We start from the raw sequence: 15282 nt of genomic DNA, 5'->3' as shown, positions 1-15282 counted from the left end.
CTTTTAAAAATTTCGCTGCGTGGCAATAACTTCTGATCCTATATTAAATAATATTTTTCACTAAAAGTCAGTCGCGATAATTCCACCCAATTTTGCGAACTCCGACTAGCATTATGTATAAGAAAGTTTTTTGATGTTTATCACTCAATCTCGTAAAAATGCCTCAGGGCTTTGATGGATTTTGCATAATAATATGTTATTACCTGGTTTATTATAGACGGCATTTTTCTCGTTTAATAGAATGGACCAAGTTGAGGTAAGACAGGCCAAGTATTAAAAGATAAAACTGTTACCCACGACATCGACCCCATTGAGTCAGTCCAGTTTTTGTTACTATTACTTTTTCATAATTTTTACAACAAATATTTTTTAAGCAACCATCCTACAATTTTTGTGAGTATGTAGGCACGCAGTAAGAAATTTGTTAATATAATATTTTATAAATAATTTGCACATTAGTGCCTTGGACGGTTAAGCTTGCGTGTCATCTCCCTATTAATCTTAGGCAGCCGAAATGAAGCGGTCAGTGAACCCTCATTTTTCAGCCAACTCCAATTAATTAACTTCAAAGTATATCTTCAGTCGCTACTTGTTAGGTTGTGACTTAATAAATCTACGTAAGATGACAACGCAAAAAATAAATCTTTTTATTTCAAAAACATTGTATTCAAAAATGATAATGCTCGGGTAGAATTTCGATTAATGTTTTATACACTAAAAGCCTGGTCGTAGTTAGTAACAGAATGAAACGTGCAAATCTCTCGCTATCAAGTACTAAATTTGCAAATTCAAAATACAAAACGGAATAATGTAGCAAAAAGGATTTTGTGAAGATTATAAAATGAGGATCCAAATTGATGTTAAAAGACGTGAAGTACATAAAATCTTAAGATCATTAAAGGAAATTCTGATAATTGCCTCTTGCTTTTATGTTTATCTTCCATGAACTGTCACTTATTCTTATTATTTAAATGTTTGCATTGCAATATTATTTCCTATTTTATGAAGAATCTCGCCTCTTGACCTCCAACTGTACGTATAATCCGAAAAAATGTTTCGAGGTTTTATAAAATTCATCATCTGTCTGTGACAGGTGCAAAGTAAAAGTAACAATGTAATTACTGGGAACAAAGGCAAACACACCTCCCATTTAGAACCTTTTGTAAACAAACGCAGACAGCCCCCTAACACTCGTCGTACAAAAATAAAAACAATATGATAAAATGAAAGAAGAATCGGGATTTAGAAGACGACATGGCAAAACACGGCTAAAATAAAGAGCCATTTCAAAAATTTAAGGTCGTTTTTTATATTAAATTAACATTTTTTTCTTTTGTACCGAATAATATATTAAACCTACAGAAGTGTCTTCACGATCAATCTTTTTTTAAAGAGGCAACTCTTAAGCCAGTGCGCCTTGGACAATATACAACAACGCCTGATTATAGTATGGTGATTTGAAAGGCTTCACGGTGGAGAAATACAATTAATCGTGAGGAATCAAGTTAGAACATTACATCTTTCTGATTTAAATGTAATCTTGCCTGCTTGCTCTACAATCATTATTATTATTAAAATAGAAAGTATTTTATACATAAACGATTCGGTAACCCTTGACAACTAAATGAAATTTGTTTTTGTCTACTGACTTTTGTTATTCACAAATGTTTCAAGCCCAATGAATTTTGTTGGCAACCTTCATTACGTTCCAAACATTTGATAAATGATAACTTGTATGGGATCGTTTGGTAAAATACGTAAATCGGTAACAAAGAAAAGGCTCAATGAAAATTAATGATGTTTAGACGGAAAGCTTTAAAAAGTACGACAAGAGTTTGAGACAATAATAATTGTAACTGGAGGGTACTTGTAACTAATTAAATTTTAATTATAGGACTGGAGGGCATTTAGGGTCGTCTCTAATGAAGTTTAAGGATGGATGTTCGATGCTAGTAACTCGTTTACAGAACTCGTTCATGTAAAAACGAATTATCGGATCTGTATCAAACTAGACTGAGAGATAGATCATTATTTGGACAAGCACATGTTGCACGTTTTACATACATGAACTAGTTACTCTCATTTATTAACTCAGTTTTATGGAAGAGTAGCGTTAGGATAGATATATGTATATGTGTAGAATGGTTACGCATTTCCTTGATGTGTGTACGTTGAAGGCTCATTGGCCTTACTCTTCCCAACATACATTTCTATTCATCCATATAATTGTCACTGCAACTAATTGTAGTGGACGCTTATGTACTTCATACGTAGTGAGACTCTGTCTATTTGTTTGTCATAATGTCATAATATAATGATAACTATTTACATGAATACAAGTAAAAGTATTCGTCTGAAGTGTACTTACGATACGTCATTGTAAGTATACTTAATAGCAATACTATTTAAAAAAAACATGTACATATTCTTATAATAATACTTTTACCTAATATGGAATTTATAATTTCGCAAAGCACGAATATTTTTAGAAGGCTTCAAATCTCATCTGCTGTATTTAAAATACGCAAATACCTAAATCCGGCCCGTATTATAAAATTTCAACGCTAAAAATAAGTTTGAAAGGATGGTATTATATTTAGACGGAGTCAGCGAAGTCATAAAATGAAATATCGAGAAAGTTAGCCGTTTACCATGAATGGCGTCTGAATTGATTGTCCGGTGTCACAAAATTGTTGAGTGTTGACACTGTTTCTCTATCTTAGTAAAGCTATTCTAATTTTCTCATTAAGGCGATTTGTTACATCACGATCGAAATGTTCACAATATTTTGGTGAGGAACCGAGAATTAGGAAAGTAATTTTATAAAAGTACCACTTCGCAAAGTTTAACACACTCAACGCTCTTGAAATAAAAGCTGTTGTTGTAAGAATTCTTTTGCTGCAAACAATTTCTAATATATTTTTCAGCATACGCTTTCTTTAAAGTTTTGCATGTTTGAGGCAAAACTATTTACATAACACATTCACTGTTTATATGCATGTACACTAGACACTGAATTAGTAAGTTTATTTCATAGCTGTTATTTTAGCAATAAGTAAATATATTTTGATTATGTAATAAATTCTGATTATGTGATAAAACCCACACTGATTATGTGACAATAAGCATCATATACGACCGTTTATACACACGTATTAATGGATCTGATTTTGATTTGAGTATTGAGCATGGCTTTGATAGCTGTCCGCCACCTGTGGCCTAAACCCTCCTTCATTTTCACCCCTTCACTGAAATTAACTGTTATGTTGTTATGTTCTGATAGTAAGGTACATAAGCTGGAAACAACTTTTTGGAAATATAGCTTAACTTTCAATTTTTAAACGTCATATGTCATATTAGAAGTAATCAACAAAAAACAAATAAAAAAACGTGACATTGGCAGAGTCTCTCTTGAAGTTGAGCGATTAAACAAAGCAAAGAAGAAATATTGTCTGTCGTGAATATTAGAAGGAAATAAATATTTTAAGTTTCTTTTGTTTACTATACTTTTATCGCTTTTTTAAGTCATATGAAGATCCAGTAGGTAGACTGCACTATCCAAAAACTACTAGACTTGATAGAAGCTACTCGTCTGAAAGCGCCGAAGATAACAGGTATTGGATCGCGATATCCATGCTAAGTTGGTGAACGTAATTCACTAATACTTTTTCACTTCATTAATTAATTTAACATATTAAAAATCATCTTTCAGTTAAGGACACAGAGGTGTACGGTTTTGTTTTTAAAAAGAAAGCAAAATATTGGGCTGCGTGAACATATTATTTTGTGTGGATTCTATCCTCCAAAATAGTGCGTAATTATTAGAATTATGCGCATGCTACGATTCTTTAGCTTACGATGTCAAGAGAATATCATATGATATTATTATCTACGAATGAAACCTTACTCATTCAATTTTAATTAAATTAATTCTATCCCTTATTATATTTCCTAAATAGAACAAAATTCTATTGTTTTAAGTAATTTCAAATTTGGCATTTGAGTTGCACACCGATTTAACTTTTAAAGTCATTAATTCAGCATCCAAGCGGCGCGGAATTTAAAAATAGTTAATTACTGCAGAAGTAATTTAAATAATATTATCTCTGGGCTGCGTGTCCCTGGCATATACCCAACAAGCCTAACTAAACGGTTCCGTAGCAACTGCGTTAGTGTCGGATGAAATAACCCCTGAATAACGGTTCTGTTAGCTTTTTATTGCATTACGTACTAGACATGAAAAACTACGTTCCCTTCCTAATTACTTAGCCGACTATCTTTTCAAACGATCAGTAATTTTTCTCGCTCATAGTGTTCGCAATGAGACGTTACTAAGCGACAGGTTAAGTGATGATTACGATTTATTCGCAGAATGTTTTAGTTGGTAATTTAATTAAATGATTTACATTTTCTGAAGGGTGTCCCGTAATGAGTGAATTAAATTTTTCTTTTATGATGGCTCTATTCCCAATAATATCTTATCGTAATTATTGTTATATAAAATACCTAAATGAGCATTTATATTTATACAAAACATCCTCTGTTGTCAATGAAAAGTTATATTTTTTGTCCATGGTATCGTCGAATGTTAGAAATTTTGGACGTAACATGTTAACAATCTGTCGTGGCTGAACTTCCGAATTGATTGAATTAAAATTCAGTACACAAACCATGGCGTATTGTTTTATATTAATAATTGCGCCTCAGCCTTCGATTTAGATGACGTCGTAGTCAAATACTTACTTACCTATACTATACAACTTCTACTATTAATCCCAAGCTCTATATAAGATGTAAGATATTGGCTATTCCTTTCTACTATGGAACCGATTTGGCTGAAATTCAATATACTATATTATACATAGGTAGGTAGCGTGGAAAAGCAAATTATATAGCTTTATTCTGGTGTGTGCAGTGTGTCGAGTAAATTCGCAGAGTGCAGAAACTTAAAACATATAAAGTCAATTATACACGTGTTATTCCTATAATATAGAGAGACAACTGTAGACACAACTGTAGACACCAAATTAATTCTCAGGTACGCCCGATTTATGCTTGAAGCCTGGCAAAGTTGATATAATTTAATTTAACAATTAATATTAATATGCGGCACCGCTACGCTTATTTAATAGCAAAATATTGGTTAACGTGTTAATTGGGGTTCGTTTACTTTTGAAAATTTATTCATAACGTCTAAACAAGCGCCATGTGAAAATGACATATTAATACCCTTTCGACAATTAATTCAAGATCGGTATTGGTCTCCATTAAATTATTCGTAGCTTGAACCATTAAATACATAATATATATTATATATAATATGACTAGCGGTCCGCCTCGGCTTCGCCCGTGTTACCTAGGTACCTACTTGTTTACGTTTTTTTTTTCATGAGAACCATCCACGTACTTCAAGGAATACTATATAAAAAGAACTATCAAAATCGGTCCAGCCGTTCACGCGTAATGCCGCGGCCGTGACCAAGGGAAATAGGGGATTCATTTTTATTTAAAGAAGATTATATCTATAAGTAATGAATTACTGTGATCATTAAATTCGTTCAATAAAATAAATTAAGTAAGACTTATCTGTAGTAAGTCTTAAGTAAGTCTCTAAATGTTGTGAAAGGAATTATCTAGAATACAGTATTAATTGAATGTGCCCTAAGTCCGCGTGTGAAAGAGCGCCATATTCCGAAAGAGCGAATGCAGCGTTCGTGTGCCGTCTTTAAAATGTTCCATATTATAAAAGTAATATACAAAAGCAGGTGGGATTCTTAACCCTCGCCCCAATTGTAATTCGGGAGAGTAATTCCACAACATACTCACGTAGCTCATTTCCTTAGTAATGGAGTTATATTCCGCGGCGCAATTTTCAATTTCCTAAACTCTTTCTACATTATATCCGCTTCTCGCATCGTTTGCGTTCGTTTTTGAGATTTGCTCTCTTTTGACCCGTTAATGAGCAATATTTTGTATTTTTCTTGTAGCAAATGGTTATAATATTACAAATATTATAAAATCAACATGCTAAGCTGCATCAATTTATGTTTACTTTAATGTTTAGTTACCAGACTTATGCACTATCAAATCTACAACATGTTTTGTTGTACATTGTTTAGGTTTATATATAGAGATATATTGTACCCATGTAGTTCACAATGAAGACAAATATTGGCCGTTAATTACTCTCGTAGATGTTCGAGTCAGCTTAAATGAGAGCATTGCACATTTATTTAACATAAACATTTTGTGTAGACTAGTCCACCAGTTCCCACTCATTCGGCCTGACAAATGTAACTGCAATATAGGGCTGCGTTCACATAGACATGTTTTACGAGTGCGTCATTGTGACATATAGACTTGTTTTGTATGCGTACAAAGATATGAATGCCAAAGGAATTTGGTCGTGAGCGCTGCCCATAGCTGAAATACTAACTAAAAGTTCCGTATAACTATTTTAATTCAGCGCAGTTTTATCTCGTTTGTCTGTTTATTTCGATATATTACGTATGAGCCGTTTCATAATATTATGTAGACCAAGGATTCTCACCATTATTTTCTTCTTCAAAATCAATAAAAATAAACAACAAACCTTACGTATTAGAAATTATAAAGCGAGTGCGATTATACAACACATTATTTTAATAAAATCTTGTTATTATAACGCGATTTCTTTCAGATATTTGCACAAAACAGCCGTAAATACTATGATGAAAAATTTAAATGTTACTGTAAATGACTTTTTCAAGAATTACTATGATATTAAGCACAATGCAGGATAATTTCAAACACACCTTAATTACAGTTTTGATGAGTTTCAACATATGACATGCCTGAAATTATACTAAATGCAAGCTTTATTTCATAATAGTGAAAAAATTATATCCTACAACTAAGAAACAAATATAAAGTACGACAAATTGGATAAGATAAAGAATGTATTAACGAAAGAGTACGCTGTGTATGTTTCTATAGGTACCACTGTACTGGAACACGCAGGGTGAGCATTAAATTGAGACAATCCGTAAATTGTCAAGTTCTAAAATAGATATAAAATATAATGTATCAATTAGATTAATTGTGAAACCAATTAGCTTATAGCTTCACTGACGATTTGATTAGCAATTTACAATATTTGAGCTTAAATTGGTGTACTATCCCCGCCATGGCATTATAAAACGTAAAAGGTACTTCAAAATTAAATCCTATTTATAGGCTTATAAAATCTCTATTTAAATTCAAGCTCACATTAAATTGAACGCTTGTAATATAAACGCATACTGAATCATTTACCCAAATTGGCATTGGTGGATACTATTAAGTTTAATATTGGCAGAACCTCGCGTTCGTTCCCTAAAACAAATATTTATTCGTTAGCGCCACTGTTTTCATACCTCCGTGTTTTTGTTATATAAAAGTAGAAAATTTCACATTTGCATTCATAATTTGTTGTCTGTTACATTTTAAACAACATGAACGATTTAAAGGAGATAAATGAAGAATTTTTCAAGCCCTACAGAACTGTAATGGAATACATTGGTCTCACGGGCCTCAATATTTTTGATGAAAAGGGGAGAGGGTTGTCGAAGATGAGATATTTCTATGTTTTCTATTTCATTTTTCATGTTATCTCAATGTCGTGTCATTGGGTGTTTATTATACGAGAGTTTTCTAAAGGTACCAAATTGATTGAGATACCAGTTGAATTCTCGTACTGCAACAATAATCTAGAAGGTATTATGATGGTCATTATTTATCTTAACACTTAGTTCATATTACATAAAAACATAGAGCATTTTGAAATAAACTTTTATGTGAAGCTTATTACGGTCAATTTTATCATACTCTAGTACTGTCCTATTCATGATTTTAAACTTAATGTAATACAAATTAAAGTATAAACAAGGGGACCTACCGAGAAATTTAAATGCTAAACAAATAACTTCGTTGACTATTTATCCATTAGACCATTAGTCTTACTGTCAACACCTTTTCGAACATCAAAGAGAATCCTTTTATTCCAAAAGCAATGTTTGCTAATTCATCAATTCTAATAAAGTTTGTTTTAAAGTGTCTGACACAATGCATATTAAATTAAGAGTTCAACCTTCCTTTTCATTTTGTATTTTGCCTTTGTCTTGTTTCTGTTCTTGTTAATTTGTTTGCTTTCACATATCTGTATTAATATCATTGAGGAAATATTTTACTATATTTTCCACTGTAATAATTTTAATGTACCTGTCGTACTTGTCACAGATAGTCCGTCACTATCGTAGACGTAGCCCTGTTTCATTCAATTATAAATAGGCAATCATTTAAGTTCACAGGAAATTATTTTGGAAGTCCCGCATTTTTCACGTATCGAACAACCACATCCTGGAAATTTACACGGGGATATCTATATATATATTCCTTTTTTTTGGGCTTGACAAATTACACTAAGATGGTTTTGTTGTACATTGTATGATATAAAATAGATTGAGCTTTCTTATGTCGCCTCGTAATATTAGATATTTATTTATTTATTATTTTTTGTTATTATAGCTCTTCTTATATTTATTCAACTCTTAAGAAGAAAAGACTACATTAAAGCTTTCGTTTTTGAAATGGAAAAAGAATGGCGGACGGATGAGAGTCTTTCACCAGAACTCGTCGTCATGAAGAAAAAACTTTTAAAAGAAACTTATCTGTATAATTACAGTGAGTATACTTAAAGTTGTACCATGTTTCATCAACGCTGTTTATTGTCAAAATAACGTTACAAGTGAACAAAATGTAATTCCAAATCTGACAAAGAAAAGGAAACCTCACGGATTGTATTATCACATTAAATCCGACGATGTCGTAATATCAATCCAGTGAATCCAAACTTATCAGAGCGTCTGGGCTCCAGATAGCAGATAACCATCTGTCTATAGTGTAGGAATCACTTTAAGCGCCTTGCTAGATCAGATGGGATAGCAGTTCTACCTACTGTATAAGTTTATGTTTATGGTGTATCGATTTAGCGTGTACCGTACTCTTAAAACCAATGTAATATAATTATTTCTGCACTTTTATATATGAATATGAATGAATATTTAATCTTATAAAACTGTTGGATTTAATAAAATTGGATTTTTGACGTAACTACTTCCAGCAACTTTTTTGGTTTGGTCAGTAAAATTGATGTGAACATAAAAGAAGGAAAGAAAGGCAGCAGCTTTAATAAATTTCATTGGTTTCAGTATCGTGTGTGGCCGTATCAGTTGCATGCAGCATATATTTATTGAACCCCGTCATAAAAGTCTTCATATATAAGTTTATTCTCAATAAAGACGTGCCCTACGCAATGGCTTTGGGATTAGCGACTCCTTTTAACTATGAAGATAATTTTTTCAATTATATTTTGTTGACCGTCACAGAGTATAGATTAGGTTATATATTTAGTGAAATATCGTTTAACAAATAATCTTTAATTTGAACTTTCATATTTTTTTTATTCCTAGAATTTATGTAACTTGTAATTTTACTATATCCTGAGAACTATTACCATAAGTATACCTTATTAAAAATAGACTATTGGGTATAATTGAAAGATTTCATCCCCAATTTTGTATTGCCTCATATAAAAAGTAGAGTTTAAGCCTATTTACCTATTTAATTAATAACGCTCAGCAATAAATTAAAATTTTTTCCTTCGTAAAAACACACACTCATCAATCAATTATTATTTGTAGCTATGATTGTCGCCTATGAAATGCAGTGCAGTCAATACATTATAACAATATCCATGAGCTATTTACGAATCCTATTTTTAATTATTCAAGTGGAGTTTAAGGAAATTATCGCCTTGAAATATAATGAAGATAAGGACAAATTATTTAAAGAGGCAATAAGTAGACATTCAAGGCTATTAGAGTATGTATTTAAAAATAATTTTAACCCTAATTAGCGGAAAACATAAAAGGCCAAAAATTAGATACAAATATTTTGGATTGTTTTATATTACATTAAAAAAAAATATTTCCAGTTTACTTGCAAATGTGAGCACTACTTTTGGATGTCTATTCGCTATTAACTATATATTTTTATCATCTACAATTTGTTTCTGTATACTATCAGCGTGCGTAAGTATTTTTATTTATGTAATTTATTTTATAAGCATTCTTGTTTGTTTTATGTGAAACGTGAATATTCCGAACGCCCAAACATTTTATCTTAAACATAAACGTATCTGAAAAACGAAAAAAAAGTAAATCGTTAATTCAACCACAATTTTACAAGGATATTCTCTTATACTATACTTCGTTTCATTATAAATCAATCATATTAAGCTTTTCCTGACCCTCAACAAAAGTTATGTCTTTTATCCTGCTATCGGGAAAATTTTGTTTTTAATTTCTTTTCTTTTCAATTTTGTTATTTTTTTGGAAAATATATCCCTGCTATTTTATAAACATGAGGTTAGATGATCTACCTCAATGCTAAGCAAACGCAAGCATAGAGGTGTGTTATTGAAAAATTTCCAGTCGTGGGTCTCATAAATCATCATTTACGTGTACTATCCTTTATGGACTTTACAGGCAGTTCATTCAAAGTAACGATTTATGTCTTACTTCAACCTGTGGCGTAATGATTTAGACCCCGAATTATGATTTACGTGTTGTTTGTTTTGCCAAGCGTGTATGGAGTAATGTACAAGTTACCTGGTAAATGCAGATAATGCAAATTTAATTAAACATGTATGGGATCCAAATATAATTGAATGATTTTAATTTTCTAAAACTGTGAAGACTGCCGTGTGGGAGGCTTTTTTTCGAGTTAAGTTGTCAATCCTACGTCTGATATCTTCTGTCAGCCTCCAACCGCTCAGGCTGGGAATGAAACAATAGAGAGTGCTTCTGGGTTTCCATACACGCTTGAGCACTTTAATATTCCCAGCGCAGTAAATGGCCAATCTTTATTGACATTTAATGCCTTAGTTAGATGCAATCGTCAAAATTCGGTTCGGAAAGAGTGATCTTTATAAGTATTTTACTGTCAATATACTCGTGATTATCTTACAACAATATTTTAACTATATAAGAGCAATAAATGTTTTCATTTAATTTTCAGGTAAACGGAAGTTTAGAAGATTTAAAAATACTCAGCATTTCGTTACTAGTAATCATAAATGTATTTTATTGTTGTAAAAGCGGCGAAAATTTGGTGAATGCGGTAAGTGAAATGATTTAGTATTAAATGGAACAAGCATTTATCTAATTTCCTGTATTTTTTGGCAGGCTTCTGAAGTTTCTACAGCTATCTACGACACACCATGGTGTGAGTGCTCATATCAACATATGAGGGATATACTTTTCATTTTGATGAGGTACGATCTAACCCGTAAGTAAATGTATGTTGTACCAAACATATTTCTAAAGGAAATGAACATTTTTTACTAAATGGTGATTTATGATTCCTCTTTCGAATTTATTTATTTTATTGTGTACAACAAATACGTGAAATAAAAGCAAAGGTGGAACAACAAATGTCACTGAAAGCAAAAAAAAGATCTATGAATAGAAAAGGCACAATATAGATTTATTCTAAATATTTCAGTATTGTTATCCGGTATTTATGTCTATTTAGGTCTGAGTTATTGGTGTTAATCCAATATCAATGATTAGATGATTCCTCACCGATCACTAGAATGTTCTATTTAGCACGTTTAAGTTCGATTTTCTGTCGCAGAACATTGTGATTTGTGAGTGTCGATACGTAGTATAACTAATTTGATTAGTAGAATAATTTTCTTTACCTATAACGGTGCATTTAGATCAAACAAGCGTATGCTCATTCTAATCCCACTATGTCAAATTGTTTTAGTATAAACAGGCGTAGAGCATTCTTTCGTTGTTCTTAGTGCGTTTGAAAATTATATGCAATGTTCTAATACTGAACAACACTATATACTAGTTTTCATTTATACTAAAAAATCACGAAAGAATGCTCTTGCTCTATGTTCGTTTGGTCTAAATGTACCGCAAGAGCACTCTTGATCCATCATAGATGTGTTTGAGTGATTTCTTTTCAATTGTTCTATCTTACACAAAATGTATTTTGGAAGTGAATTTTCTTCGTATTGTACGTATTTATACAAAACAGTTAATTCCTAGAGAAATGATTAGATACTAAATCACCAACAATAATCGAAGTGAAATTATATTTTTAATTTGTAGCGTACAATAATTTTATCTGAATTGCTTTGCAGGAATGTTCAAACTGTATACTTATGAATAAGTGTGAATCTTCCAATAATGATAGTACTTAATTGTTCTGATTCGTATCATGATAGTAGTAGACAGCCTTCACAAAAAAAACTACAAAAAATTGGCGCTAAATCCTCACTTTAAAAATCGATCAAAAAATACCGTGAACCTTAAACAGCGCTCCATTAAAACACTAACAAAAGCTGTTTAAAACAAACTGGCCTTGTTTTCGTGGCCATATATTACGTATAGCATACGAGCCGAGTCGGGGTAGGTCGTCCTGCTTTGCATAGTTTAAATCGCTGCCCGCCACGAACATGCAGCCACAGATTAAATATTTATCGATACTATTATAACGGTTATTATATACGCTCACTCGTCAAAGGAATTGCTATACTATTAATAGTTCAAGACATTTGTATTTACTTTGTGCAACTAACTGACTCCGGTCTCAAATATGAAGATGAAACAAACCGAATGCATACAAATTAAAATTGATTGTCTAAAATTGATAAATGAACTAATTTTCCTCCCACGACTTCTAGCGTGGGCTTCAAGCTATCACGTAACCGCCGTTCCTCGTGCTAACTTTTATCCCCCTTTCAAGCTTTACTTTTTTTTGAATGCAGTTGCCAATATCCTTTACCTGCGCCATTAGGATAGGTGGGAGAAAGTAACATTCACAAAGAAAGCTACTTTTGAATTTCAAATATTAATTTAGATACTTAGGTATATAAAACTTTCCGCCCTGTCTTTTTGCATGCACTCTAATTTAGATAGCGATTCATATATAAAGTTTCGGATTCTTTACCTTACGTTTTGTTATTAAGACAAAAAGTAGAAAATGCTGCAGGTCTTATTTACCTATGTTCTACAATCACTCAAGCTAATACGGCTCAGACTAACTGATGCAGATAATATCAATCGATTTACCGATGAAATGTGATACTGGATTTCATTTTGTGTTTTTTTCTAGTATCGTTCTTGTATAGTAGAATATCAACAGACTTATTGCATGCTAAGAATGATGAAATTGTTCACGCGTTTTTATTATTATTTGTATTCATTTAAAATAAAGTGAACAGTTAAGTGTTAACTAAAAGTATAAAGCATTCATTATTCTCGTATAACAACGCCTGGTCTGTCGCAAGGAGTTCCCCGGAGTTGGGAAGTTTGGAATAGTAAAGTAGGCACAAAAAGCTGTTGAATATTTGATGTTATTGATTAAATAAACAGGTAAAAAGTAAGCGAGTGTCGTTACAGCTTGATTACTATTTAATTTAGATAGAAAAGTTACAGACTTTTTCTACTATAGATACATCTATGGTAGATACATATTATGTAGAAAGCTCAGGCGCGGTCCCATGGGGGATTTGGGGGTCATGTCCCCCGTGACCACCTCACGGGGGACATGACCCCCCCCCCAAAATTGTACTCGATAAAATAGAAAAAAATTCTTATACTGTACAATATATAAAAAACTGGTGCAAATCGGAGTCACTCGCACATCTAAAGTTCTGTTTAAACCTGTTTTTAATCCCTTGCAAATGTTGAAATTTGCGAAAATTTGCAGCTAACGGCTTCCGACTCGCACTTGGCCGGTTTTTTTTATAATATATTGTACAGTATAAGAATTTTTTTCTATTTTATCGAGTACGATTTTCTCAAGTTTTTGCTTATCACTTCTTCTTCACTTGAATACGATATTTGGCGAGTACGGTTGGGGGGGGGATTCCATACCTTTCCAGCTGCGTGTCCCCCCCCAAAATGTCAGGCTGGGACCGCGCCTGAGAAAGCTTATCTACGAGATGTTTGTTTATAGGTATTTTGGCAAAACATAAGTGACAACAATTTCTTAAAGCGCATTCGAATTGCGAACCGAACGACACCAACCTAAACTAATCGAATCATTTTACGGGAAATCTTAAAAGCTGGATATACTCAAAACCGTCTAGGTTTTAAAATTTAAATCAGATATTCTTAGAAATACTTGGCAGATGTACCTGCCGTTTGGTGTTACAAAAATATACTAATTGATAGGGAATGAGCAAGAAGATTTCGCTGTTAATTATTGTAAGAGTTACCCTTAAGCTCAAATTGTCAAAGTTCTGTTTCCACTCCTAAACTTATTCAATATCAACCGAAGTGCTAAACGTCCTTTTTCCAACGAAATATATTCAATCACCTTTATTTATTTGGTCAACCAACATTTGTTTAGAATGATTCTTAAAAAGAAATATTATATAACATATAGTTCTTGCGATAAAGTAACAAATAATTAGAGGTTAACATAGCACGCGCCAATTATACAGAGCTATTTCTTAAAAATACAATACAAACTTATTGTTATTATTAAAAGAATAAGAATTTTTAATTTATAGATGATGACAACAATTTATGGTTTCCATTTTTGTATATCCTTCACTATAGAACAGAGCTTACGTATCACCTTCAAATAGAATGAACTAAAATGGTATTAAAATAAGAAAAACATTCATATATCAAACAATAGTTTTTTAATATGCAAGTAAAGTATAAATGTTTTGCTGCCATTGCTTTCAGATCACAACGCGTAGCATACGTGACCTCCACCAGCTTTATAAAGATATCGTTGAAGACATTTATACGGGTAAACTGTGAAATATGACTCAGAATATATTTTTTATTTATTTGTGAATAGATATCATACGCGCAAAACATGCAAAACTGCAATTTAAAAGAACTCTTTACTGAGGCTTTTTGTTGTCGTTATTAAAAAGAGTTTGTGGCATTTATTTATAATTCACTACAAAAGTATAACATACTTATTATAAAAGGAAACGCGAATTGAACGAATGTTACTTTTCAGATAATGAACATGAGTTGGTCCTTTATCTCACTCATTACAACGGTATACGACAAAAACTAGACAATGTACAATGGAAATAGATGCCCCTCTGAGAGAATAAAATACAATGGACATTTATTTTTCATGAAATAGTATTTTGAAGAATTAAATTAAGTTCTGCAGCTTTTGCTTACTGTTTTATTAAATCTCCTTTTCTTCCTT

The 15282-nt window shown here is 32.0% G+C and overlaps 1 protein-coding gene across 1 annotated transcript; it reads left to right on the top strand.

Annotated features, from left to right (window-relative positions):
- The first annotated feature begins 7472 nt into the window (after positions 1 to 7472).
- Positions 7473 to 15141, top strand: LOC123693695 (odorant receptor 67c-like). Its single transcript, XM_045638890.1, has 8 exons — positions 7473 to 7539; positions 8545 to 8706; positions 9720 to 9900; positions 10013 to 10109; positions 11098 to 11199; positions 11265 to 11353; positions 14796 to 14862; positions 15082 to 15141. The coding sequence occupies exons 1-8, from the start codon at positions 7473 to 7475 to the stop codon at positions 15139 to 15141; spliced, it is 825 nt and encodes a 274-aa protein (XP_045494846.1).
- The last annotated feature ends 141 nt before the right edge of the window (positions 15142 to 15282 follow it).

This window comes from Colias croceus, chromosome 8, assembly GCF_905220415.1.
Source record: "Colias croceus chromosome 8, ilColCroc2.1".
Classification (NCBI taxonomy): Eukaryota; Metazoa; Arthropoda; class Insecta; order Lepidoptera; family Pieridae; genus Colias; species Colias croceus.
This window is presented reverse-complemented; position numbering and strand designations above follow the sequence as displayed.